At 58.4% G+C, this 27,299-nt stretch overlaps 1 protein-coding gene across 2 annotated transcripts; it reads left to right on the top strand.

Annotated features, from left to right (window-relative positions):
* Window positions 1-298: 298 nt before the first annotated feature.
* Window positions 299-19,054, top strand: HNF1B (HNF1 homeobox B). Of its 2 annotated transcripts, none has more exons than XM_032201010.1 (9): window positions 299-636; window positions 4,857-5,056; window positions 6,358-6,544; window positions 6,935-7,176; window positions 13,312-13,475; window positions 16,203-16,335; window positions 16,427-16,618; window positions 17,246-17,364; window positions 19,034-19,054. In XM_032201010.1, the coding sequence occupies exons 1-9, from the start codon at window positions 299-301 to the stop codon at window positions 19,052-19,054; spliced, it is 1,596 nt and encodes a 531-aa protein (XP_032056901.1). The 2 variants fall into 2 exon arrangements, with proteins under 2 accessions (XP_032056901.1, XP_032056900.1); XM_032201009.1 differs by having other exon boundaries at window positions 6,280-6,544.
* The last annotated feature ends 8,245 nt before the right edge of the window (window positions 19,055-27,299 follow it).

Below are 27,299 nucleotides of genomic sequence, written 5' to 3'. Positions count from 1 at the left end.
CCGAGCCGAGCCGGGCGCGGGGGCCGGGCCGCGACGGGCGGGCGGGCGGGGACGCGGGGTCCGGGCGGCGGCCGCCCCCGCGGCAGCCGGAGGAGAGGCCTCCCGGCGCTGATTTGCATAAGGTATATTGCCTAATGGAGGCCGGCATGGCTTGGTAGAGGGCGGCCGGGGCGGAGCGGAGCTGCGGCGGAGCGGCAGGTGCCGGGGGCAGCCGGGCCGGGCCGGGCCGGACCGGGCCGGGCCGGGCCGGGCCGAAAGCGGGGAGAGCGGCGGGAGCCCCCGGGAGCCCCCCGGGACCATGGTGTCCCAGCTGAGCGCCCTGCAGCGGGAGCTCCTGGGCGCCCTGCTCAGCTCCGGGGCCACCAAGGAGGGGCTGATCCGCGCCCTGGAGGACATGGTGCCCGCCGCCGGTTTCGGCGTCAAGCTGGAGAGCCTGCCGCTGTCCCCCGGCGGGCCCCCCGACGGCAAGGCAGCCTACCCGCCGCTCGCCAACGGGCACGGCAAGGGCAAGCTGTCCGGCGACGAGGGCTCGGAGGACGGCGACGACTTCGACACGCCGCCCATCCTCCGCGAGCTGCAGACGCTCAACACCGAGGAGGCCGTGGAGCAGCGGGCGGAGGTGGAGAGGATGATCAGGTACCGCCGGGGGGGCGGGCGGGGCGGGGGCAGCGCGGGGACAGCGCGGGGACATCGCGGGGACACGGCGGGGACACCCCCGGGGACTCCTCGGGGACACCTCGGGGCCGCCGTCGGGTGGTCGCGGCCGCCCCGAGCGGCGGGGCCGGGGGTGCCGGGCTCCGTCCTGCATCCGCGCCGAGAGATGAAACATAAACTGCAGCACGTGGAGCCCGGGGCGTTATTAATTTATTTCTATAAATCATCAACAGAAAGATACACAAAGGGCCGCGATTAGGGTGAGCGGAGAGGCGGGTTATTCATTGCCCGAGTTGTAAACCAGGCGGGGAGGGGGGAAGGAGGAAACCCCCAAACCCGACCCGGCACGGCCCGGGGATGCGGCTCCGGGCCGAGCCCAACCGAGCCGAGCTAAACCGAGCCGTGCCGAGCTAAACCGAGCCGAGCCGTGCCGTGCCTTGCCGTGCCTTGCCGTGCCGAGCCGTGCCGAGCCGTCGGGGCGCGGTGGAGCAGCCCCGGGCCCGTGGGGGCGCGGGCAGGGAGCGTGGCGGAGGGGGGCATTGGGGCTGTGCCGCTCGGGGCTGCCCCCTCTGCGCACCCGGGGCCGGTGGAACCGCGCTGGGAGCCCCGCGGGGCCGTCCCCGGGTCCCTCCCGTCCCCAGGGGTCCCGACGGGCCGCGCTGAGCCTTTCCCCCCGGGGGCTGTGCCGCCGTGTGCCCCTCCGCCAGCCCCCAATGCCCGGGTGTTTCAGGAGGGACCGGGACAGAGCCAGCGCCGTGGTGGGTGCTGGAGGTGCCGTGGGTGCCGTGCTCGGTGCTCGGAGCCTGCCCCAGTGTGGGGCAGCCCCCAGCTTTTTGGGGACGGGGCTGGGTGGTGGCACCCGTGCCAGGGCTCCACTTGGCCCCACAGGGTGCTGAGGGGCACGGCACTGTAGGGCTGTTCAGCTGGGTGCCCACCCACCGGGCACCCACCCGGGCACCCACCCACCCCTCCTGCATGCCGCTGGGTGCTCTGCCTGTCCCCAGTTCCCCTCCGCCTGCCGCTGTGCCCGGCCCTGGGGTGCCCGGGTGGCACCGGGGGCGCAGGGAGGGCTCTGCCCCGCGTCGCTGCTCTCCCACAGGTGTTCCTGTGCAAAGTTTGCCTTTGGTGCAAACAAGAGCAGGCACATGTCCCTGAGGAGCCTTTTGCAAAGAGCTTGTGTTTGCTCTAAGAGAGCCCTTTGTACTTGGAGAGGCAGCCAAGGTAGAGGCGTCGGGAGCCATCGGTTTCAGCCCCACGCTGGGGCGAAACCCTGCTCTGCTGCCACCCCGCAGCCCCAGCCTCCTGGCCCTGGGTTCGGCTCGGTCACGGGCTGTCCCCGTGCCCCTGGGGGTGCTCAGCCCCAGGGCTCGTTTTGGGGCCAGCAGCGTGCCCTGGGCTTGGCTGCCCACCTGCACCACGTTCGCTTGGGCGTCCCTACAGCCCATTCAGGGGGCCCAAATGTCCTCAGCTCTGTGCCGGGGCAGCGTGGCACCGAGGGCAGCGCTGAGCCCGGCTCCTCGCAGAGCCTGGAGAGTGGTGCCGGGGGTGCAGAGCCCGGCTCCGGGGCGAGATGCCCCACAGCTCCCTCCCGGCCAGGCTCCAGCGGCCCTGCTGGGTGCACAGGGCAAGAGATCGATCACTGCAGCACCCGAAAAAAATGGGGATGGTGCCGCAGGGGAACCGGGGGGAGTCCCCCAGGTGGGGAGGCCAAAACCCTCTCCGAAACATGCCCGGGGCAGAGGGGAAGGGGTGGCTGTGGACCCCCCGCCTCTGAGCTCTGCTCTGCGCTGTGTGCACAGGGAGATGCAGATTAGATAGATCACCGATGTAGGGAGCCGGGTTTATAATCCATGTGTATAAATTCTTGGCATATTTCTCCGAGGATGTTGAGTGTATTTACCTGTTTTCAAGGCTGACAAAGAGGGCGAGCGGGTGGGGGGTCCTGGGGAGAGGGACGGGCACGAGGCTGGGTTGGGAAGTGCCTGCCCTGGGTCGGCGTTCGCAGCCAGGCTTCGTCCTGGTTAATTCTGGGCAGGAAAAAAAAAAAAAAAAAAAAAAGCTTCTCCTTGATGCCAGGGGCAGCACAGGGTGGAGAAGGGCTGCGGAGCGAGGGCTACGAGCTGCTTCTCCAGTATTACCAAGCGCTTCTGGGTCGTTGTTTTTCCTGCATGTAAAGTCCTGATGAAGATTAGGCAATTAATGAGGTTTTCATTTTGGTGACAGAACAAAAAAAAAAAAAAGGGTTTGTGTTGAATCAAAATGTTTTCCTCTCTGCCTTTTTAGGTTAACCAAAAAAAAAAAAAAGGGAAAAGAGGCAAACAAACACTCAAACGTTTCATTTTGGGTCAAGTCCAAACATTTTGTTTAACATGAAACAAAATGTTTGGGTTTGGTTTCAGGTTGTTTAACCCTTTTGCATACGGTCAAATTGATTTGTAAAGAAAAACGTTGCTCAGAAATTAAGAGCTGAAAAATTGCTTTGAAAGCGTAAGTGAGAAACACACCAGAAATACCCGAGGGAAGCCCTCCATGAAGTTGTAAAATGAAAGGAAATTTGTGGACTTTTTTTCTAATGCTCACATAATTATTATTATTATTATTTTTTTTTCCAACCAAAATGTTGCCAAATTTTATTTCAATTCAGAAGTCACGCCTGTAACCTAAAATCCCTCTCTTTCCCTTCTGGTAGTGCGCTCTATTGCTCTGTCTCGGGATTTAGCTCTGTAAAAGCGATGCCCTTGGTGCAGCCGTGGGCCAGCCTGCTGTCCTGAAAGGGTGACGAGCTCTGTCCCATTAACTTATTAGTAACCAGTAATTAGTAGGATCAGGTGGGCATGGTGAGCTGCTGGGGAGGGAAGCCCACGTGCAGCCCCTCGGCTCGTGCCCTGCTTCGCTCCCTGCTGGGAGCGGGGCCAAGCGCCCGCAGGAAACCTGCGGCGAGAGGAGTTCTCCTTGTGCGTGGCCCCAAAAAACACGCTGCCCTGTCTCCGTGCTGCTTTGGTGATGTCTCGGTGGGTGATTTAATGCGGGAAGGGGCTGCAGGCTGTGTCGTGCCCACCTGGGTAACGTCCATGCTGGGGGAGCCCACCGAGGGCAGCGCCGCTGTGCGCCCCTACAGCTCCGCGGGTCCACAATGCAGCCAGGGCCGTACTGAGGACACCGTGTGTGGGAAGGAGAAGGGTCTCCGGGTCCTTCTCCAGGTGAAAAAGCCCCTGGAGGCACCTGGACAAAAGGTGCCGTAGCCTGAGCCCGCTGCGCTCAGCGAGGCAATGGGCTTTGGGCACGGGAACGTCCTCCAAAAGGGTCCGTGCCCTCCTGCCCCACGGCCGGGGAGCCGACGAAGTGCCCCTCCGCCCAGCGGGCTGCTTGCAGTTGGGTGCTTTTGCTTTGGGTCCAAACAGCTTTGTTTTTGTGCCGCGTTCGGGACAAAAAGTAAGAAATCTCCTCGTTGGGTTTTTTCCCCTTGACAAGTTGAAGGATCCAAAATAACTAATGAATTGGAAAAGCATTTGGACGGTTATTCCAAGTACAGCCTTAGAATATCTCATTATTTGAGTGCACGACTGTGACCAGGTTTAGGTTCCACGCCGATTTTTCAGTTTTAAAGCAGTTCCTTTTAGCCCAGCGTCCTCGAGGGCTGCAGGACAAACCCGGGGGTCCTAAACCCGGGGCTCTCGGTGCAGGTGTGTCGGCCTGTTTGCCTCCCACTGCATTTTGCTTTCATCGAAGCTAAAAGAACGCATGCAGCATTTTTATTTTTGGCCATAATTTGGTTTGTTCCCTAAACTGGTGCCAGCTAGCACAAGGACACCAAAGGAACGCATATTTAGGGAAGAGCCATTTTGCAACTGGATCGTGCCGGAGCCAAATCCAAGTGTTGAAAAATATTCGAGACTGACTTAAAATTACTTGGTTGGGGTTTTCCATCCTGGGGGCCCCCTGGGTTTGCTCTCTTGCTTTGGCTTTCTGCTCCTCAGCCTCAGCCCGGGGGGGGATGGAGGCCAGCGGGTGCCTCCCCCGAAGGACACGGCCGGGGGATTTTGTGCCCTCCTAAAAGAGGATTCAGGGCAGGCAGCAAGAACATTTGTCTACCACCAATACCAGTGGGTTTGTGGTGATCATAACAGGCTTCTGTTGAAGAAAAAAAAAAAAAAAAGGCAAATTTGGGGGAAGCTTAACCCTTCGTTTCCTCCACCCCGCAGCGAGGACCCGTGGCGGGCGGCGAAGATGATCAAGGGCTACATGCAGCAGCACAACATCCCGCAGCGGGAGGTGGTGGACGTCACCGGCCTCAACCAGTCGCACCTCTCGCAGCACCTCAACAAGGGCACCCCCATGAAGACGCAGAAGAGGGCCGCCCTCTACACGTGGTACGTCCGCAAGCAGCGGGAGATCCTGCGGCGTAAGTACCCGGCGGGGACGGGGCTGGGGCGAGCGCCGCGGGGCGGGGGGCTCCCCGGTGCTGGGAGAGGGCAGCCCTGGGCTCCCCCCACCCTCGCCAGGTCCTCCCCGACACGTTTATTATGAGATAAATCCATTTGGGCTGCAGGAAAAGCGGGTGGGAGCCCCCCTCGGTCGCAGTGACGCTGCCCCGAGCGCCTCTGAACGTCTCGGTTTCTGCGTATCTGCGTTCCTCAGAGCTGGGAAAGCGACTGATGGTCGCACACCATTAGATCCGTTTCCCACCTCTGCCCCCTTTTTCCTCTCTGCGCTTCTTGAGCGTGCTCGTTTTCTGCAACTCCTTGGCAAAAAAGTAAAGAGAGAGAAAAGAAAAAAAAAAAAAACACTAAATGATTTGTACCTGCAGCATGGTCTCGGGCAGTCGGAGTTACTTAAACAGCCCGTTTTGACCAAGCACCCAGAGCAGGGCTCCTTTAATCCCCCAGGGCCCTGTCCAGCATGACGGAGCCCCCCGCCAGCCCTGCTCCTCCAAAAGGATGCAAAATGCAGCAAGAAAAAGCGCAGAAAAGGGTTCAGCACCAAGCGCTGCCGCTTTGAAAGCGCACCTGGAGATGTGAAAGCAAACAGAGCCCGCTCCAGCCTGGGACTCTGTTGTCACAAGGGGAAAAGCCATTACAAAAAGAGGGAGAATTCCCCCGCAAACCTTGAGAATAATAAAAACCTGCCATTAATCTCCCTTTACTGCCACGGTGACAAGTGCCCGGCTGGACGCGGGGAAGGTCACCCCTGGCGCACACCTCGGGGGCGCGGGGCTGAGCCCCCAGCTCCCTGAGCCAGGGATAGGGTGAGCCTGTGAGGAAGGGGCTCTGTGGTGGCCGAGAGTGATTTTGGGGGGCTTCGGTGTGCCCTGCCTGGCTCCTGGCTTGCAAAATTCCTCCCGGAACAAGCGCAGGCCGGCAGAGCCCCACCATGAATATGCATGCCCTGCGCATGCCTCCCCATTAAACACCCGTCCGGGTCGGTCGTAACCCCGCTGCCCCTGCCTGCGTGCGTGGCCGGTGCCGGGGTGCCCCAAACCGGCACCAAAAAACACCAGGGCCGGGGGCTGGGGGTGGCAGGAGGGGGTCTGGGGAGCAGGGAGGGGTCCGGGGGCTGCCGCCGCGCGTGACGGTGACTCTGAGCGGCGGCTACAGGCCGGGTGACGTCTGCTCCTTTCTCTTTCAGAGTTCAACCAGACAGTCCAGGGTTGTGGAAATAGGACAGACAAAAGCAGTCAGGATCAGCTGCTGTTTCTCTTTCCAGAGTTCAATCAGCAGAACCAGGGGGCTGGCCAGCTCGACGACGCCTGCTCCGAAACCCCCAGCAAGAAGATGCGCCGCAACCGCTTCAAGTGGGGGCCGGCCTCCCAGCAAATCTTGTACCAAGCCTACGACCGCCAAAAGAACCCCAGCAAGGAGGAGCGAGAGGCGCTGGTGGAGGAGTGCAACAGGTAACGGCCGCCCCGCGCCGCCCGCTGCTCCTCTGCCTCCCCGCAGCCTCTCCTCCAAAAACCACGCGTGGTGCCGGGCTCACGGCTCGCAGACCCACAGCAGCCCCAGTGGCACGGTGTCGCTGGGCCACCAGCACTGTTTTCACCTTGCTTTGGCCCCCCCGGGGGCAGCGTGCAGACTTGAGAAAGCTCCCTGCTACAGCTGGGGATGCCACGAGGTCAGAGGGTGGTGGGGTGGCTTTTGTGGCATGGGTGCAGTCGGGAAGCGCGGGCAGGCACTGAGGGAGGGCTCAAACACCCCCAAATTCACCCTTCCACCCGAGTCCCCCCCATGGATCGGGGGGCTCCCCAGCAGCAGCCTTGTTCCAACGTGTCCCCTCGCACACGCAGGGCCGAGTGTCTGCAGCGAGGGGTGTCTCCCTCCAAGGCTCACGGGCTCGGCTCCAACCTGGTGACGGAGGTGCGCGTCTACAACTGGTTCGCCAACCGGCGGAAGGAGGAGGCTTTCCGCCAGAAGCTGGCCATGGACGCCTACAGCTCGGGCCAGCCCCCGCACAGCATGAACCTGCTGCTGTCCCACAGCTCCCCCCACCACAACCAGCCCAGCGCCTCGCCCCCCAGCAAGATGCCAGGTAAGCCCCGGGGCGGTGTGGCGCTGAGCAGTCGCCGCGCTGGCCCCCGTTTCTCCTGGAGAAAGGGGTGCTGGACCCTTGGGGCCGTGCACAGCCACGGTGGTGATGGCCTCGGAGGGAGGATGGTCCGTGCTGCCCACATCGGCCAAGGGGCAGCGACGTAGCTGAGCTCTTGGTGCAGTTTCCCAGTTGGCAAACGGGCCACAGACACTTCGGCCGTGGGGTGGGATCCTGCTCAGCACCCGGGTACGGGGACAGCCCGGTCCCTCCGCAGCCTCGCTGGGTGTGGAGAGGAGCGAACGCTGTCCCTGCAGCCCTGTGGCCTGGCGAGCCACGTGGCGAGGGCTGGCTTGCCATCCTGCTGAGGACAGATGGGTGTTTGCTTGGCTGGCTGAATTTGACGGCGTCCCCAAACGGGCTGGGCTGGGCTGGGCAGGGGCGGGGATGCGGGCGGGGAGGGCTGGGGGGAGGAAAGCTGCCCCGGGGGGCACAGGGCTCGCCCTGGGGGCACCCTAATGGCACGGGTGGTCTGCGCCAAGCCCCGCGGCCGGGCTCCCCTCTGCCCCCAGTGTGTGCAGCCGGGGGGATTGAAGCAGGAGATAACGCCGCCGGGAGGGTAATCAGGGAGGGCCCGGCGGCGGCCGCAGCGTGGGGCAAGAGGCATTGTTGGGAGAACAATCCCCATTGTGCCGCTACCTGCAATCTGCACTCCAAAGCCGCCAGCCCCGGCAAACAAGAGCGGGCGGTGAGGGGTCAGCGCGGGGCCGCGGGGCTGGGGGCGATGCACCCCAAACACCCCCGGCACCCCCTTGGGGTGGCACCCACACGGCCCGGCTGGGGAGCCGAAAACCAGCCCCTTCTTGGAGCTGTCCCTGCAAGCCCCCAGCCTCATCCCGGAGCAGAATTAAATGAAGTGGTGTCCGGAGAGTCCCACAGGCATGGGGAGAGGGTGCTGAGAGCTGGGGATGGGACCGTCCCGGGCGCTGTGGGACCCCCAGGCAGGCTCCACATGTGGGGACGCCCATGGGGCGCAGAGCACCCCACATCCCACGTCCCACCTGCCCCGCTGGCAGCCCCGGCTCCCGGCGCAGCTCTCCCCGCGGTGACCACGGCGTGACCCTGCCCCAGGAATGCCCCGCACAATGGCGGGACCGGGCGGACGTTTGCCCTCCTGTCACCGGCTGATTGCTTACAAGGTGCCCTACAAGCACATTGTCAGCAAAATCAGCTGTTTTCTGTGTCGGCCGCCGGGCTTTACAATACCGCACCAGCATGCAGCCCCGCGTTGTCATGGCGTTGTCCCCCCCGTGCATGCTTAATTGACAATTAAGCCGGGGCTTTGAACGAACCCCGCTGCCTTTGATGTGCCCCCGTCCTGCCAGCGCGCATGCAGGCGCCCCGCGAGAGCCTTTGTTTCCTTCTATTAGGGGACAGCAATTATTGCACCCGCGGGCATTTATCTCGGGGCTGCGGGGCCGTTAAGCCCAAACCTTTATTTTCCCACCCGAGCTTGGGCCAGCAGGAGCCGGCCGCGGCTATAGGGCCGATGACAGCCCATTCGGAGGGGCTTTTGAGCCGGGCAGGAGTGATGGCCACGGAGGGGTCAGGAGGGCTCGGCCGCGGGGATTTGCTGGCGGCCAGCGCTGCTGCGCATCGGCCTCGCCGAGGAGGAGGAGGAGGAGGTGGGCACGGCGAGGGCTGCGCAGGGGTTTTGCGGGCAGCTTTTGGAGCAGGAGGCTGGGATGGATCTCAGCCAGTGCCTGTGTTGGGGTCCATCAGACCCGGTGGCATTTCAGGCCCTACAAGCTGCGTGGCAGTGGGCTTGCAGCCCCCAAAGCAGCTCCGGGTCCTTCGAGAGGTGCTGACCCCGTCCGTGGCTGCGCGTGCTGGGATTTGAACTGCCCTTGCACCCTGTGTGGCGCTGTCTGGAGCCCTCAGAGCCTCCTTAACAGCTTAATGACAGCGTGGGGACGCTGCCCCGCGTCCTGCCCCTCTGCCGGGGCAGGGAACGGTGGGGCTGGCTGCGAGGGGCAGCTCAGAACAGCTCCAAAAACCGGGCACCGGCATCGCCTGGGGGGTGCCCTGCCAAAAAGGGCAGGGTGACGGCCAGGGGCATGGGGAAAGAGCTGGAAAAGTCGGGCATCCTCCCAGCCTCTTCCTGGGGACCCCGAGCCAAGTCTCAGGCCGGAGTTTTTAACTATTTGGAGGTAAATACTTCAAGCCTATCTCGGAGGCTTCTGAGACTCTGGACTTTTCCCTTCCTATAGGGCATTATCAGTGATCTCGGTTCCCTGTTTGACTTGAAGGTCACTCAGGGCTTTATCTCGCTGCCTCGGTGCCATGCCATAGACTCTGGCTTATGCCATTTTTATCTTCAAGAGCCCCAAAGACAATCAGTGCATTGACGAGATTAGGTGACGTGCTGTCCCCGTCCCCCCCCCATGTTCCCACTGCATACAAAGGGCCCCGGGGTGCCCCGCAAAGCCCCGGCCCCGCAGCATCTCCCCCGCCCGCCCCATCCGTCTGGCAGTGCCCACACAGCAGACATCCTTCACATGCATGCGTATAATAAAAAACGTTATATATATCTGAATATACACGATACAGATTTTAGATATCTCTACAGACCTACGTACAAATATAAAAATAACTCAGCCCCACGCCCTCAGGTTCTCGGTGAACCGCGAGGGCAATTTGGGTGATTTTAATTTTTTTTTTTTTTCCTTAAAGAAAAGCCTGTCCATAAAACCCTGGTCCAGAGGTACATCAGTTTATATCTGGATCTTTCAAGTTGCTCTTTGATAGCCGTGGGGTACGTGCTGGTTCTGGCTGTGGACCCGGTGCCAGCCGTTGTAATTCTTTACTGTTGCGCTCATTGTGCAGCTCGGTGGGTACGGTGTGCTGTTAGGAGCTTTTCCCGGTTTTATGGGGGGTAATTAGGGCTTTATGACAGCAGCAAAATGGGAGGGTCCAGTCCCAATAAACAGGTTTATAATGGATATAAACTATGCACCTCTGTAACTGAGCAAGATTAACACTTTAGGGACAATTTGAGTGGCAGCCCCAAAATCGGCGATTTGTGGGGTGTCGGCGAGGCTCTGGGTGAAAACACAGCCGGTGTGAGCTGCTGCCAGGGGTTGTGCCTCGGGATGTGCCTCGGAATGCTCTTTGGGATGCTCCTGGGGATGTGCCTCGGGATGTGCTGGCTCGGGGCCGGGCTCTGGCACCCCGCAGAGCCGGGGGTGCCGGCCGCGGGGCTGAAACACAGGGTTAAGGCTACGGGAGCCAGACCCCGCGGTTTGTCTGGAAACATGGGAAAGCAGTAAAACGTTTCACGGGCTGTGCAGCTCGGGGGCCAAACAATAGCCGGGTCCCATAAACAGACTTTTATATTATGGCTGTAGCTCCAGTTGGAGGAAAAAAAAAAAAAAAAAAAAAAAAGACTTTAAGGGCGCAGGCTCCGCGGGCAGGCCCATTAACTGTGATTCACGGGCAGGCTCCTCTCTGGGGCGGCTGCGCAGAGCTGGATGGGGAGAGGCTGAGGAGGAATAAATCTTGTGCTGGGACTGCTTCAAGCACAGGAGAGCGGCGGGACAACAATCGTGCCCGGCTCTGTGCAGCCGCCTGGCCCACCGTGCCATAAACCCTGAGCTTAGGCGGGACGTGAAGCCCCCCAGCAGGGAGCTGTGTGCCCCAGGGGGGGCAGAAAACGGGGCCGGCGTGGTGTCAGGGGGCAGATCCTATGTTCAGAGCCACAGGACGGCCCCACCATCTCCCCATGGCCATGGTTGAGGTGGGACTGGGCAGGAGGTCAGCGGGGAGCAGAGCAAAACGGCACCTCCATCGCCCGGAGCGCTGTTGGAACTGAGCAGCGGGAGCCTCCCAATGCCAACTGCCCCATCTGCCAAAATCCAGCCCGACAGCGAGGGCATACAACCAGCAGTAATAGCCATCCCGCTCTAGGAATGAAAAAATAAAAATAAAAAAAATAGTTGGTGGCTTCCCAAAGGCCTGCAAGTTAGCTGCAGCAGACGGGAAAGCCCTTACCCTGCCCAAGCCTCAGCCGCCAGACTACCCGGACACCTCGGCGGTGGTTATCGCTTCTCAAACAGCAGTCTCGTCCTTAGGATTGCAGGGAAAAGCTAGAAAATCAGCTTTTAACATCGCCTACTTTTTAAAGACAGCTTTGTAATTCTGCGAGTCTTGGCTGAAGTGGGTACGGCGTGATTTGGGGTGTCAAATTTTGTCCTTACTGAAAGCTTCGCAGAAGCCAAAAGGGGGGAAGATCGCCCTGGCACTTAGCAGACCTCGGCATCCCTCCCTCGCGGTGTCACTGCTTGAAACCTTACAGACCCTCACCCTCAGGGGCGAGGTCTCACCCGGTCCTGCATTTCTCAAACACGCCTCGGGTTTCTTCCGTAGCCAATTCAATCACTATTTCATCGGCACAGAAACTATAATTTAATCTCCAGCCGGAGCCGCCTGCGCTCCTCGTCTATCTTTAAGACCATTGTGAGAAGAAAGGGCTTTATTTTATCTCCCCTCCCATTGTTTGAGCAGCGCTGCAGGATCTCAGACCGGCAGCGGCTGAAGCACACTTTGCACGAGGCCGGGGCCGCGGGGAAGAATGTGGTGACAGTGCCCCGGTTGAGTAATGTTTACCCTGCTCATGGCTGGGACGTCCACTCGTACCGGCAAATATCCACCTGCCAGAGGACATTCTTGTATTATCAGGGATAAAGGGGTTTGCTGGGAAATGATCAGGAACCAGACATCGCGGGGAGATTCCTATCTGCGGGACATGTTTAACCAGCTGACGTTGAAAATTTGGAGGCAATTAAAGGGTGACTTTTCCGTGCTTTTGGTGATGGCAGCAGGTAGCCTGCTGTGCTCTATCTGCTGCTTTTGGGGCCTCGCGCACAAAGCGGCCAGACTCAAGTTATTGGTTATTTCAGATGTTTCTTCTTCCTTGACTCAGAGGTTTTAGAGCAGCCCTTGGAGCATCCTTGCAGACCTGCAACCTGCCAGCCTGCACGGAGCTGCCTCTGAAGCTCCAGGTCCTCGGGGCTTTGGCCACCGTGCCAGCAGGGCTCCTGGCACCTGGCAGAAAGAGCCCCAAGACCCCAGGACAAAGACCCTCAACCTGGGCGCGTGGAGCTGTTGGTTTGGGGACAGGTCCTCAAGGTGCCCACGTGGTGGCCGGGGTCACCATTCATGCCTGGCTCTGGCTGGGGCAGATGATGCTCACAGAGGTTGCTGCTGGTGATTTTCAGTCCCAGGAGAGATTTGGGCCCTCACTTCGATCTCCGGGGAGTTCAGTGAACCCGGCTGCGAGCCCGGTGCTGGGCTCCTCGTAATGAATGGCTTCTCACCAGAGTTGTCAGGGCACCCGTGTAAAAGACGCTTTTGTTTCCCGCGGGTTTTCCTCGGTTAATTATTTGTGATCTGTAGATGCCTTTCCATGACACACGGCTGATCATATGGTTATCAGTGCAGGGCTTTTTAGCCAAATTAAATATATTTATATTGAAGACCTGCACTCAAGCCAGATTTCACTCCTTGGCGGTGTCAGGCTGCGCTCTGGTTTGGAGATTTGCATTTCTGGTCCCTCTGTCCTCCTGCGGCTCTCTGTTAATCATGCACTTGTCAAGAGCAAGTCGAGAGGGAAATGGGATGCAGGAGAAGCTGAGAAAAAAAGCGAGGGCAATCGTCGTTCGGGCACGGCGGAGGTTGCACGTGGGTGTGCACCGTGCACGAGGGGCGTGGATGGGTGCAGAAGGGTGCCTGTTGTGGGCTGGATGGGTCAGATGGGGGCAGCCCCTTTCTGCCCCGTGGGCATCAGGGATGGCTGGGTTCCTCGGGGAGCTGCAGCACTCTCTGGGCGCTTGGTATCCCTCAGCTTCATTTTCTCTGGGCAATCTCAGGAGATGGGGCTGGGGAGAGGCTGGAAAGCAGCACAGGAGGAGGGGGCACCTCGCCTGCTGCCCCTCTCCTGCTCATCACTCAGCGGGCTCGCACCTCTGTGTGCTGCATCCTTGCACTGCACACCCCGGGAGGGCTGGGGGGCTGCACGGCCGGGGGGTGCCCTCACCGGGGTGCCCACGGGTGATGCCAACGCCTGGTGCTGTTTTGCAGGGGTCCGGTACAGCCAGGCGGCCGGCGGCGAGGCGGCGTCCTCGGGGGCCATCAGCCACCACGGCAGCGGTGCCATGGTCACCACCAGCCAGGCGGTCCTGCAGCAGGTCTCCCCGGCCGGCTTGGACCCAGGCCACGGTTTGCTCTCTCCCGACGGTAAAATGGTGAGTACACCTGGCCGATTGTGGCGGCGGCGCTGATAAGATAAGAGGGCCCAGCGGGCAAAGCAAACACGCTTTCCCCGGGTTTCACACGCGGCCCGCGCCGAACAATGGGGCATTGTGGGGCCGGGGCCGTGGCGCGGGCGCGTGCCCGTCCCCGGCGCCCGCCTCGAGCGCGGAGCGCGGCCCCGTGGCCCCGCATGTTCCCCAAACACAGCCCATAAACCTGACAGAGCCCGCTCCGCTCCCATCGATCGCATGCCTCGCTGACTGGCTGCGCTCTGGGTGGATCACTGTTTGCTTTCCCCTGCCGATGACACGGGCGTTGATAAAATGCTCATTCATTACTTTTCCTTAAGCCCTCCCGGGTTCGGAGCTTTGTTGGGAAGCTCTTTCCTGCCCGGCCGTGCCAGGATGGTGCCAGCCCCCGGTGCTGAGCGTGGCCGTGTGCTGGTGCTGGGCCATGCGGGCAGGGACAGGACGGGACGGGACAAGATGGGATGTGATGGGATGGGATGGGACGGGACGGGATGGGACAGGAGCACGGCGCTCCCTCGCAGCGGGCTGGTGCAGCTTTGTGCTGCCTGGCTGCCCCGCGGCTCTTCCGGGAGGAGGTTTTCCTGCTGAAAGTGAAAGTCACGCATGGCCCTTGGCAGCGGGGCCAGCCCTGCTCTGCCCCGGTTTTCACTTCCATTTTCGCAGGACTGTCCCTCCTGGGCCGTCGGCTGTGCGTCCCCACAAGCCTGCTGGCTGTGCGCTCCCTCCTGCAGCCTGGGCTCCTTCTTCTTGCAGCTCCCTGCTCTGCCTTTCCCTCTGCTCGCCCCCACAAGGGGCTCCTGGCAGTTCCCTGCTCTGCCTTTCTCCCCTCTCTCCCCCACCAGGGGCTCCTTGCAGCCCCACGGCTCGGGTGCAGCTCCGGGGACGCCGAGCGCCCTTCTCCAGGCAGAGGAAGCGCTGCAGGGCGATCCCAAGCCCTGCAGCACGCTCCCTTGCCATGCGCCCTGAGCACACCCATGCCTCCCTCGGGGTGTGTTGAGCCTCGTAACCCTGAGCCTTGAAGTCATAAAATGAGTCACGACTGAAGGCAGCAGCAGGCACCGACAGTGCAGGGTGGGGGGCGAGAGGACAAAGCCGTGCGAGGAGCGCGGTGACGCAGAGCTCTCGGCACACCCCAGCCAGCTCCTTCTGCTGGAGCCCCTTTTTTTTGGGTGGACAGGAGCCCCCCGGGGAGGGGAGCTTCCCTCGCGTGGCAGAAGGCTGCTCGGAAGTGCAGCGGGTTCCAGGGGGGGAAGCAGCCTGCTAAAGGCACACACAGGCAGAGCCCTGCTGAATTATCCCCGCTGCACAGCGCCGTCTGGGGCTGCTCTGGTTCCCCAGCAGCTCTGCCAGCTTATCTCTGATCTTTAAGCAAGGCTAGCTAGTGCTTGCAAGTTATTTAATAAAAATATGCTGTAGGCTGTGGTTTCTAGTAAGTAAACATGTGCCTTTAATACCCTGCATGAAACCAAAAGCTGCCAAGGAAATTGCTGCATCTGAAGGCAGTCGTGTTTTAGGGAGGAGTGCTACGGAGGGTGCAGACAGCTGTGGTGTTTCCCTCCTTCATGCTTTCGTGTTGCTCCTGTAGTCCCAGAGAGCCCTCTGCAATGGTCCAGTGCTTGGCGGGTCTTTTCCAGTCCTGCCCTCTCCAGGTGACCTCTTTTGGGAGCAGCTCTTTTGCCCAGCTCCCCCTGAAATGTGCCCAGGCTGCAGGTGAGCGGCTCGTGCACTGCGGCGTGGTGTGACCTGGCCTTGAAGAAACTCTGAAAGTGGAAAGTACTGGATAAGGAAGCATGAGTCACCCTCGTGCTCTGGAATTTATTGATGTTTCAATCGCAATGAGGCTATCTCAAATTCAATGGGCAAAATAAACAAGGCGCTGGGACCGGTGTCGAGGAGTGTCACACGGAGAGCCCAAAGGATGGCTCCGAGACCTGGATCGAAGCTGCTCGGTGCAAGAGGTTCCATCAGAGGGGTTAGGAGAGCTCAGTAATGCAGCAACTCGATAATTCAGCAATACTTAAGCACTGCTGTGCCCGTGTTTACACCAGGGACTGACACAGCCCTCCCAGCACGCTCCAAGGATCTCTGTGTGTGTCTGACCATCACGCACCAACCCCAAACCCAGGGAGCCGGCTCTGGCCACCTCACCCGCACTGCCCATCTGCACGCTGTGGCTGCAGACCCAAAACCAGGATTTTTTTCCATCAAAGTGATGACTAAGAAGATCACCCAGGTCTTTTTTTTGTCTTTTCTTGTAAGATTCCCAGGTTTATATTTCCCACTTCCCTCTACAACCGTGACGGCTGGAAGTTAATGAGTGCTGAGAGTCCTCAGTTGTCCCCAGCTGCAGGAACTTGGACCTGGCCAGCACAATGGCAAACGCCTGGGACGCGTCCTGTGCCCGGCGCTGTGCTCTGCTGGAGCGCTGGCAGCCGCTTCCAGGGGAGCTTTGCACCGCTGCTGCTTTGCTATTTATTAACGCGGTGTTCAGGAGTCCCAGCCAGGGTCTGCAGCCCCAGGGTGCCTCACTGAAAGGTGCCCAGTGTGGCCGCAGCCTGCTTAGCTCTTAGGGGCTTTTTCCACCCCCCCCCCATCCCTGTTTTTGGGGTTGCTGTGTCCGGGTGGCGTCGGGGAGCCGGGAGCAGCCCTCGCCGTGTGCCTGATGTCTCTTTCTGCGTTGCTCCTTGGCAGATCTCCGTGTCGGGCGGCGGGCTGCCCCCGGTGAGCACCCTGACCAACATCCACAGCCTGTCCCACCACAACGCGCAGCAGTCCCAGAACCTCATCATGACGCCGCTCTCGGGAGTCATGGCCATCGCACAGAGTAAGCACGCCCCCGGGACACCTCCGCACCCCGTCCCGCGGCGCGCTGGGGACCCCGGCGCTCACCGTCCCCTCTCTGTCCCTTCCTCCAGGTCTGAACACCTCGCAGGCGCAGAGCGTCCCGGTCATCAACAGCGTGGCCGGCAGCTTGGCGGCCCTGCAGCCCGTCCAGTTCTCCCAGCAGCTGCACAGCCCGCACCAGCAGCCGCTCATGCAGCAGTCGCCCAGCCACATGGCCCAGCAGCCCTTCATGGCCACCGTCACCCAGCTGCCCAACTCGCACAGTAAGGGGCTGGCCGGGCGGCTGCCCTGGGGAGCACCTGGAAGATTAAATTGATGGGAAACGGGTTTCTGCCTCCTCCTGCGTGCCCCTGCCCCTGATTGTGTGCTGCTCGCTCCCCTGGGTGCCAGCTGGGGTGGGGTGGATGCGCCCTGCTCCGTCCCCTTCTGCCCCTGTGCCACCCGCTGTGCTGCATCACCCGCACTGCTCCCGGGCTGGCCGTGCTCCCTGCCAGCACTTTGTGCAAAGATTATTTTTCCTTCTGGATTCATGTAGCTACGAATTGCTTATTGCTCCAGTCTTGCTGGAGGAGGTGGTCAGCAGAAGCCAAACCTTCCCCTTCTGGCTCCCCTGTTGTCCCAGCACTGCTCCAGCACCTGGCTGTGCTGAGCTCGGCCTTTTCACCCATCCTTTAGTCCACGGTGTTTTCCCTGGGTGAGCTGGTACCTGAGAAAGTGGCCATTTAGAGGCGCACAGCAGCTTCCTCCCACTCGTTTTATCGTGTCCCTGTCCGCACAGCATCCATCCCCACGCACCCCTCTGTGCAGTGCAGGGTTTGCCTGCTTTGCTCCTCTTCCAAGGCTCTGGGTGGCTTTTCCGTGACGGCCGCTTGTCCCCCTTCTCTCCGCAGTGTATGCACACAAGCAGGAGCCTCCCCAGTATTCCCACACCTCCCGCTTCCCCTCGGCGATGGTGGTGACGGACACCAGCAGCATCAGCACGCTCACCAACATGTCTTCCAGTAAGCAGGTAATGGCCGGGGCTGGGGTAATTCGGGGTGTTTGCTCCTCGGGTCCCACCTGCGCTGCGTGTCCCGGCTGAGGATGAGCCCTGCGGTGCCAAACACCTTCAGCGGGCTGCAAAAAAACCCTATTGCAGATGGCAAGCGTGATGGGGACACGTGTGATAAGTGGCCGTGATGGATAGTGAGCACTTGGCTGAGGCCATGCTCAGCTACACGGGGCTGGGGCATCCTCCGGGGGTTTGGCTCCAGCCCTTCGTGGCCGGGGTGAGCTGGGATCGGTTGGAGCTGGGTGCGTGGCGGCCCCAGCCCCAAACTTTATCTGCCCCGTGCCGGCACAGGACTTATCCCGGCTCAAATCAGGTGCGCGAGGCCTTCCTCAGACAATGGCCCCTTTCTACCAGCCGGTTCTGGGGACTGTGGGAAATATGCGGCCCTTATTGATTGCTAGATAAATAAGAGAGAGCCTTGAACTTGTATGCAGATAAACTTTCTTACCCAGCTTTGACAGTGGAGAGGAAAAAAATGCCTGCAATGAGCGCAGAGTAAATACAGCGTGGGATTGCTGCGGGACCTCCCTGCGGATGCTCGGCACCGCTCGGGGGGCAAAGGAAGGGGCTGGGGGCACTGCGGGGGCTCGGGGTGCCCGGGGTGTCCCATGGGGGAAGGCAGAAGTGTGATGGCACCGGGTGCTCCGGCGGGGCTCGCTGCAGGCTCCTGCTCTCCGTGGGGCGAGCGCTGCCCTGCGCGTGGCGGCGTGGGGGCGGCGAGGCGCGGCCGGGCTCCTCGGGAGCTCCATTTCCTCCGCGCGGCCTTATCGGCCCATCTGGTGTGCGCTCAGCCCGAACTCCCCCTGATTAATCGTGCTCTCCTGCCACGGGCTGGCTTTGATGCCGGCTTGCCGAAACGAGCCCGCCGCACACAGGAAATGTCCCTCGCATGGGAATAGCGCCTGGGCAGCCCCGCCGCCGGGCTGCGGTCAGCCTACCTTGACGTGGCGCTGCCCGGGGCTCGCTCGTTTTCCTCCCTCCATCCTGCCCTCACGATTTAATTAAAGCAGGAGAAGGGCTCTCCGTGCAGGAGCGGGGAGATGGGGCCGGGACGGGTGCGAAACGCCACCAGCGATGGCCGGCGTGGCACCCAGCCCTGGCAGGGTTTGGGTTTTGGTGGTGGCCGTTTGCGCTGCTCCTCCCCGAGCTGTCCCCTCCGTGCAAGAGGGGCGCGCAGCTCTCGGTTCCTCTGACAACGCTCGAGGCCGAGCCACCATTTTTATTACGTGAGCAAACACCTGATAGCCGCAGCCCGTCCCTAATGACATGTCACGGGAGGCTCCTGGCGTCTCCTTATCTCCGCGTTACGATGTTTGCTGTTCGCTCCAGCCCACAAGGTCACCCGCGGCTGCCGGCCCCCACCCCATCGGTGACCGGGGGACCCCAGGAACGGGGCAGGGGCCGTTAGAACAATCGCTGAAACAGGCCCCTTTTTTTTTCCTCTTAGAGTATTATTTTGGGGGTGGCAATATCTGGCTCAATGTGCTTTCAATCTGCTTTACCTTTGGGGGTGCTGCAGGGCTTGGGGCTTGTGCGGCCCCACCAAGGTCGGGGGGCCTGGAGGAGGTCCCCCCGCGGAGCCCCTGCCCTCGCCCTCCCATCACCGTGCTCCTCTCTCCCTCCCCAGTGTCCCCTGCAAGCCTGGTGATGCTCCACACCTCGCTGCCTTTGCACATAGCAACGGGAACTTTATTTTCCACAACATCCCGCGGGCGACCCGCGCGCCGAGCCGCAGAGAAGCCCAGTGCCGCAGCGAGGAGCCCACTGCCCCGACACGGAGCCGGAGGCTCAGCACCCCGCCGGGACCGGCCCGAGCCCCAACCGTGGGCACCTGCCCAGGGACCGCGCCTCTCCTCCCCTCCGCGCAGTATTTCCGAGATGTGTCTTGAGGATTTTTTTTTTTTTTAATCATTTTTTTTAATTTTTTTTTTTTCTGAAGTATTTGCCTTCCAAGAGGCCGTTGGCTCTCCCGAGGAAATAGGAAGGAGCTGCCCTGAGAGGTGGCAGCAGGGGAGGACGGATCGTATTTAAGTTACACTCCTCTGCCCGACGGACTGAGAGGGACTTGGGTCTGTTACTTGGCGCTCGGAAGGAGGAATCGCGTGAGCTGTTGAACTGAGCCAGTTAAACTGTAAATATAGGTACAGTCTGCTCCATCCTCACCTGTCCCCACTCCTATACATAAAGATTTATATAAAAGAAGTAAATTTTGTCCAATGGATGTAAACTACTGTAATTAAGTGCAATTCCCCCATCTGTATATATTGGTCCTGAACCTCCTCTCTCCCTTTTTTTTTTTTTTTTTTTTTTTTGGTAAAGGTCAGAGCTGAGTATGCTGTTGGTTTTGTATTTCCCTTCTTCCTTTCAATGAGCCAGCCCACAAGGAAAGCCCTGTGCCTGTGTGAGGACACCAGTCCAGCAGCACCAGTCCACACGTGTGTCCCCCCCCCCGGCACGGTGCTGGTGCTGAGCAGAGCCCCAGCAGCTGGCTGCTGATGGCAACCCCAAAAGCTCGGGGGCTGCCTGATTTGGGGGGCACAAAGGTGAGCTGCTGTGGGGTGGGGAAGCACTGAGCAGCCCCAGCCACACAACCACACTGCCGGGAAGCTCAGAGCACCGGCGGCTGCCAGGGGAGCCCGTGGCTCTTGTGCTGTGCGAGGGGACGTGGCGGCAGGAGGTGCTGGTGGGATCGTCCTCAGATGGGGTTTGGAGACCGTCTGCCTCTCCTCCTCTCCGTGGGATGCTGCTGGGATGGGTGCCCGGTCACTGCCTCGTCTCCTGCCCAGAAAGCAGCCAGTGTAGGTGCCTTATTTTCCGCTGCTGCTGACGAGCCTGGCTGGCTCCCCCCTCAGCAGTAACCACGGTGCTCTCGCTGTGGCAGCGTCGCCTCCGAGAGGTGCTGAAGAAGCAGGCTGGAAGAGCCCTGAGTTCCCACAGACCCAAATTGCTCCCTGCTCGCTCCGGACTGAGGGCACGGGATGTTTCCTGCACCCTGGCAGCCTCAGACCACCAGTCCCAGGGCTGCCTCTCCCCGCCTGCGGTGGCTCCCAGAGGACAGGCTTCGAAGGATGATCTCCAGCTTGTGGCTCAGCCCAGCTCCACAGCAAGGACACGTCCCAGCTCTGCACCCACTGGTGTGGTTTAGGTGCCCAACTTTCCAGATCTGTGGGAGCCGCACACGGCATCGTCTCACTTCGCACGGGACAGAAGCACCTCCGTGCACACATCCCTTCGGAAATGGATCTCATGCTTCCCAGTTGTTCATTTTTTTTCTTATCTTTGCCACGTGTGCCAACCGCTGAGGGTGCTTTAGAGAGGTGAAGAGCAGAGGAGGTGCCTGTGGACGGATGATGACTGCTCAGAAAAACACTGGATGCTTTCTTTGGGGCAAGAAAGACTTTTACTGTGTGTCTGTACAGTGTCTGGCACAGTGGGACCCTTTGCTGGGACTGACGGGAGCTGCCCTACGGTGAATAAGTCACCACGAATTGGAGACCAATATTCAGAATGACGTCTAATTTAATGTATACCATAATTAAACACCATTTCTTCCTACTCGGTGCTGTGTGATCTGTGAATCCTGCCGCAGTGGGAGGTGCTGCTGGGGTGGACAGGGGGGCAGTGGGGACCTGGGGCTCCTGCGGTATGGGCAGTGCCACCCCGCTGCCTCCCTGCGGTTCTGGGGGCCGAGCCCACCAGCTGGGGAGGCAGGAGGGTACACAGAGTTTTGCTCTGAGGCTTTTGGGGGTCTGTGACTGCCAAGAGCTGAGGCTCGGAGCACACCGGTAGCAAAGGGTGGCTCCTCTGCAGACACAGTGCAGGGCTTCGGTTTGAATTGTGTTCAGAAGTGCCCGTGTTTGGCTCGGATCCTGTTTCTTTTCATCATTTGAGTGTGGGCTGCTGTGGGAAGGGCCTTCAGCACAGCGATGTGGTGCTTGCATTTAGGGCCGGAGCAGGACACCCCAATAGAAACCCTCATTTGGAGTTTCTGTGATTTTTTGCTGCCCCAGATCAAAAACTGGAAGCGCAAAGCTGGAGGAGGATGGAAGGCGTGAGGGCTGCTTGGTCCCTTTCACAGGGAGCTGGAAGAGACACTCTTTTAGCAAAGTTTGCAGAGAAAAGATGCAGGATTTACGCTGAGAGATCCCCACTGCCCTCCCTGCTCAGCAATTCCCTTTTGATGCAGCTGAGAGCTGGGGCTCCAAGGGGGCAGCGCCTGTTGGGGTGTGATTTCTGCACAGCTCTCTGGCAGACGAGGCCTGAGAGGCACGGGGCTTGGGGTGTGAACAATAAGGGTAAAGCATCGCTTGGTAAGTGGTCTCCTATCAGCACTGCTCTGCAGAAAGCCCTGCAGAGAAGGTAAGAGAAAATCTCAGGGGGTGGAGGCTCTGAGGGACAACCCCACGGGAGAGGGGCTGGGTGGTGACAGGAGGGAGCAAGCCAAAAGGAACTGGGAAACGGGCACGGGGCACATCCAAACAAAGGCACAGATGGAGAAGGCAGCAACCATGGAGCTGAGAGAGTGTGATAAAGCAGGCAGGATAAAGTCAATAATATGAATATAGCACAAATGATTAAGAAGAGAAAGTGTTTACCCAAGAGGTGTGAATGCACGAAGCTGCCAAAGAGCTGCTTGGGTGCTGTCCCCCACCCCTGGGGACCAGCAGGCCGGGAGGAAGGTAGCGTGATGGTTTGCAGGATGCTGTGGGCGCTCTTACAAATGTGATCACTGCAAGGGGAAGGTTTCCAAGATGCGGGTTTAACCTCCAGCCGAGGGAGGTATTGTCCCAAACTCCCTGAGCAGCCTCTGCTGCCACTGCCTGGGGCTGGAGCCCTGCCTGGCCCACACCTCTCCCAGTGCCCCCGCTCCTGCTACACCCTGCACTGCTGGGAAGTACCACTTGGCTGGGAAATGCCACTTAATGGCAAAGGAGGCTCCTGCAGGGCGTTTTTTTTTCCTCCTGTTGCTGTTGGGGCTGTGTTTGGCGACAGTTGTCATGTAGCAAAGCGCAGACACCTACCAGAAGCATGGCAAAGCTAAAAATTAAAAGTAAAAATTACTAGCAGTGCAGTTTTACAAGGCTGGGTGATAATCCTGCAGACCAAAGCTGTTTTACAGGGGAATTCCAGCACGTGAGGCTCCATGGGCTGCCACGAGGCTTTACAGGTCTGCTTCATACCCGTAACAGCCCGCGGCCTCCTTCATCTCAGCGTGAAGCCGCATCACTGGAGGTAACTTAAAGTGCAAAGGAAAATCCCTCCCTTCCTGATCCCAGGACTACCAACTCCAGACTGTTTTGGCTCTCCACAGCACGAGGACCTCTTGCTGTGTTTGTGCTCCTTTCCCGGCCAGGGCACACAGGCTGCAGGGATGGGGCTGGAGGGACCCCAGGGTGCGGAGGTGGGATGCGGGAGGGCTGTAATTGAGCGTGGCTTCTCCTTTAGCTCCGGAGGAGAGCGCAGCCTGCTGCCACCTGCCAGAGACCCCTGCTCTTTGCACTGCAGCACGCTGCCTGCGAAGCTGCTGGGTCATACCCCGGTTAGTGCCGCCCTCGCCGCGTTACGGCTTTATCAGATGGCGAGCACGAGCCCTCTGCGTGGGGCTGTGGTGGGGAGCGGGGCTGCTGGCCCTTATCACCGCTGTGATCGTGGGCAGGACAGAGCCAGGGAAACCCTGACCATGGCCAAAGCCTGCATGCCGGAGGGTCGGGGTGCCCCGGTGCTGAATCCTCACGTGCGTGACCCCTGGCCCTGAGCGGGTGGCTTGCTAGGGAAAGCCCCAGCATCCCTGCAGAGGAGCTACTGGCCACGGAGGCAACAGGATGGACACCGAAATGCAGAGAAGCTATTTCAGCAACGCCAGAAATGCTGCTTGGCACACACGTAGAAGCAATGCCAGGTTGCACAAGAGCCCCTGGCTCAAAATGTGCCGTCTTTCCAGACTTGCTCTGCCAGTCCAGCCAGACGGCCGCATCCGCTGGAAACCTGGGCAGGAAAACCAGGGCTGTGCACCCCTCAGCCTGGGCACTGCTGCCCCGTGTGACGCTCAGAAAGGAGCCACCACCCTTTGAAGTCCTTGCACGGACTTGGTTGGGTGGCAGCAGTTTGTCGAGCACACCAGGAGGACGGTGGGGATTGCCGGTGCTGTCTGCATGAGTTGCTGGATCCCTGGGCGCAGGTATGTAGAGCTCGAGGGGTTTTTGTGGCAGGCAGGAGGCAGCTCTGGCAGCATGCACTGATCCCATGTCCCTCCAACGTGGAGTTTCTGCAGTGGATTTGCAGGAGGTCTTCAAAGCCTGTGAAAATGTGCAAGGGTTTGATGGGGAAAGACAGGTTGTGAAGATCTCTGTCAGCAGCCAGAGAAAACATCAATCCCTGCTGCTCCAGCATGTCCCCCATTGCTCATTTTACCTGAGGACCTGCAAATCCGGGGGCTCCTTGGTCTGTAGACACATTGGAAGCATTGAAATGCCAGCAGGTCCAGCACAGGGCCAAGGAGAGGTCTGCTCTGCCACCAAGGGCTCAGCAGAGCCAGGAATGGGAGCACTACAGCTTCAGGGGAGAGCTCTGACATTCGCCTTTATTTCTTCAACCCAGGGATCAAACTTACAAGTGAAAAACCTCAACGTGCACCACAGAGCTGCCCCAGCCCAGTATTGGTTTTAATGCAGAACCACACAAAATGTGAACCTCAGAATTTTTATCTTCTCCTTCCAGGAACTTTGGTTTTTACTCGTATATCCTGCAAAATTAATTCTCCTTTCTGTAATTAATATGATGCTCAAATGGATTCTTAATTACATATAAATCACAAATCTACACACTCAACTGCTATGCTTTTCAAGTAATAAAAGAGATCATTTGTCTTCCTCAGATGAACAGAGACCAGCTAGCACACCATTTCCCCTTTTATGAAGAATTCATTTGCTTTAGAAAGAAAGTCCTTTAAAAAAAAAAAACATTGCAAAGATTTCTTGAATAGGGGATCAAAGCTCCCACACTGCTGGAAACCATTTTTGCTAAATAAGATGTGGGTAAAGGGGAAAAAAAAAGTAAAAGTTTTTTGGTAGTGACTGGGATTACAGCACCCTCGGGAGGGACAAGGATGTGGGGTCAAGAAGTTGTGACCAGGTTAGCAACACAGGGAACAGAAGGAGGAGACAAAAGAACAGAAAGTGGAAATGGACAGATGAATGAGGGAGCATGTTTCTTTGCCGAAAGAGAATAGATGCAACATCAATTCATACTGGGAGCTAAAGGACAAGGGCCTGTTAATGGATTGGGGGACACAGCAGGGATCAGAGGTCACGAGTGCGCTCAGCCAGGCTAATTGACTGTTATGTGCATATTAGTGATGATAATTTAGTAGGATAGTGGGACGTGGGGAGCAGATATGCAGAAGTGCCACTGACAAATGCTGTCCTGTGTTACACCAGTTAAAAAAGCATATAAAAAAAGAGATACTGGCCTCAGTGGGCTTTCCTCTGGAGGGGATGCCACAGCTATAGGTGACCATTCCTGACTGTGCATGCAGTGAACTAAATCACTGCAGTTTCAGAACTGCAGAACTAAATTCTGTAGTTTTTTACTTCGTTCCTACCTGTGGGGCATGGCCCCGTGCCCTGACTGACATTGAAGAGAGATGTCTGATGAACTCGTGGGGACCCAGCCCAGCACCCTGCCAGCAGCTTTGGCTGCCCATGCTCCTATCCTGCAGTGGCTTTACACGAGCCAGATATGGGATCAGTTTTGGGGGTCAGGAGGGGTTTTGAACAGAATTATGTGGAGCCAAGACCCAGTCCAGCAAGCTCCGATGATAAGACAGGACTGTCCTGGTACACGATGCTGCTTGAAATGCTTAAACCCTGCAACAGCAGTGGGCTGAGTACCCTGTACACCCCACCCACACACCCTGCAAAACCCTTGCTGGTCATCTGCTGTCAGCGCTGACTTGGCAATTAGTGCCGAGTAATTGATAGAGCAGCACCCGGGAAGCAAAGCTAAGCCCGCTGCTGTGACAAGAGCACTTTTGCTTTGCATTCATTCAGATTGTTCTGACTTTGTATTTCACCAACTTCTCCCTTTTGCCCTCGTGCATGACATGGCCCCTCACAGCCCCAATCCTGGTGCTGGCCTCGCCGTCAGGGCAGATCGACCTCGTGGAGAGGCGGCTTGGTGCCAGGAGTTGGGAACATGCTGCTGGTGCAGCTCCTGCCAGAGGGTCCCTGTCCCACCTTGGTGCAGAGCTCCTTTGCCCAGCCACAAAAGCACTTCCCAGTCAATTGATGAAGAGAGCATTTCCCGTTTCCTCACTCTTGAATCTGCTGACAGCATCTCTTGGGGAGTGATGGATACTGGAGGTGATTTATAGTTCTTTGTTACACAAATTCCTCCACATTCTTCCCCATCCTTGCACAGCAACCATTAGCCACCTCTCCCAGCAGAAAAACAAGAGCCTCAGCCCAGGATTGGCCCTGAAGGATGCGGCTTCGTCTCTCTTCTGTGCTGGCTTTACTTGCTTTGCATGCACAGGTGGCAGCGGCTGGGCACGGACACCAACGAGGGACACAGCAGTGGTGGAGCTCTGTGCCCACCCGCAGTTTCTGTGCGTCTGCTTCCATCCCCTCTGCTAGGAAGTCAGAAGTTTGGCAAAGGAAAAGTGCTATAAATCAGGCAGATACGGACTGCGGGGAGAATCTCGTTTATGCCATTTTTCATCTCAAAGCTCGTAATTAAAGTAGTGAATGTTACAGGAAGAACAACCGTTGCCTGTATGTCTTGGGGCTCTCAGACTTCGGTAATGTAGATGTTTGGCCCTTGAGAATTTTATTACATGAAATAGTTTTTGTAATGCTGATGTTATGTTGCTTAATTGGATTTGTTTGTTCTGCCTCAAGAACACCAGGCACGGTATCAGTAGTTTGATCTGATACAGAGTACAAGGAGACTTACCTTTACTACTCTGCCTCTCAGTTTATCATAATGAATAAATAGATTAATTAAATGAGTTCTGATCTTTCTCTGATTGTCCTGAACAGCTGAGCCAGTTGCTCTCTTGCTCCTATCTTTGCCTCTAAAATTATTTCTTTAAGCACAGTTGCATGCATGTGAAGCTGTATTGCATCAGTGTACATCAAGGATTAAACAAATAAACTGCATGTGCCTGACTTCAGTTTAGTTGTCACTGGAACTCCTGAGGTGCTTCATGTCAAATGCACACAGAAATCTTTGTCAGCGTGGGTCTTAAAATGGGTCTTAAAATCAAGAGGCTAGTGAAGATTTGAGCCCCCCATATTTTTGACTGCAATGGATTTAAATCAGACCAAGAGAAACATTCTTAAACTTTCACAGAGCAAGGCAGAGCCACTTGTAGCAGATCACAAAGGGACTTCCCAGTCAATTGATGAAGAGAATGTAAAACCAGGGACAATCCTGACAATGAAAAGGTCAGAACATGTTAATAAACCACTGGTTTTCCTCCTCAGAAATACCTAGGGCCCAAGTTTACATCCCTGGGAGGCAGCGTGTTTGTGCCCAGCGGAGCTGATAATCTGTGCTTGCTGGCACTGTGATTGATAGAAGAGCGATTCCCCCGTCAGCCCTTTGAGACCAGCTAATGATACTGTAAATCATGAAAGCACAGACACGCACGAACAAAAACTTCTTACAAAAGCTTTTGTCCTTTCATTTAAATGAGCTGTGCCTTTAAAATAGGTGCAGCAGTCAGTGTAATTAACTTGCCATCAGGAATACACAAAAGCACAAAATGCCGCGATGAGCCTATAAAGATGTAGAACAGTTTTACGGCTCATATACCAGATTCGGTATTTCTGATCCGTTTACGTATCACGCAGGTGACTGAAGCCTTGAGCGATGCTTGAAATTGCTCCAGG

Source organism: Aythya fuligula, chromosome 20 (genome assembly GCF_009819795.1).
Source record: "Aythya fuligula isolate bAytFul2 chromosome 20, bAytFul2.pri, whole genome shotgun sequence".
Lineage (NCBI taxonomy): Eukaryota > Metazoa > Chordata > Aves > Anseriformes > Anatidae > Aythya > Aythya fuligula.
Note: the sequence above shows the minus strand (reverse complement) of the source record. Positions and strands in the feature narration are given on the sequence as shown.

Coding starts and splice junctions, on each gene's coding strand:
- HNF1B (XM_032201009.1), top strand. CDS start 299: ATGGTGTCCCAGCTGAGCGCCCTGCAGCGGGAGCTCCTGGGCGCCCTG. Junction 5,057..6,279: donor GCAGCGGGAGATCCTGCGGC/GTAAGTACCCGG, acceptor TTTCTCTTTCAG/AGTTCAACCAGACAGTCCAG. Junction 16,336..16,426: donor AGTCATGGCCATCGCACAGA/GTAAGCACGCCC, acceptor CCCTTCCTCCAG/GTCTGAACACCTCGCAGGCG.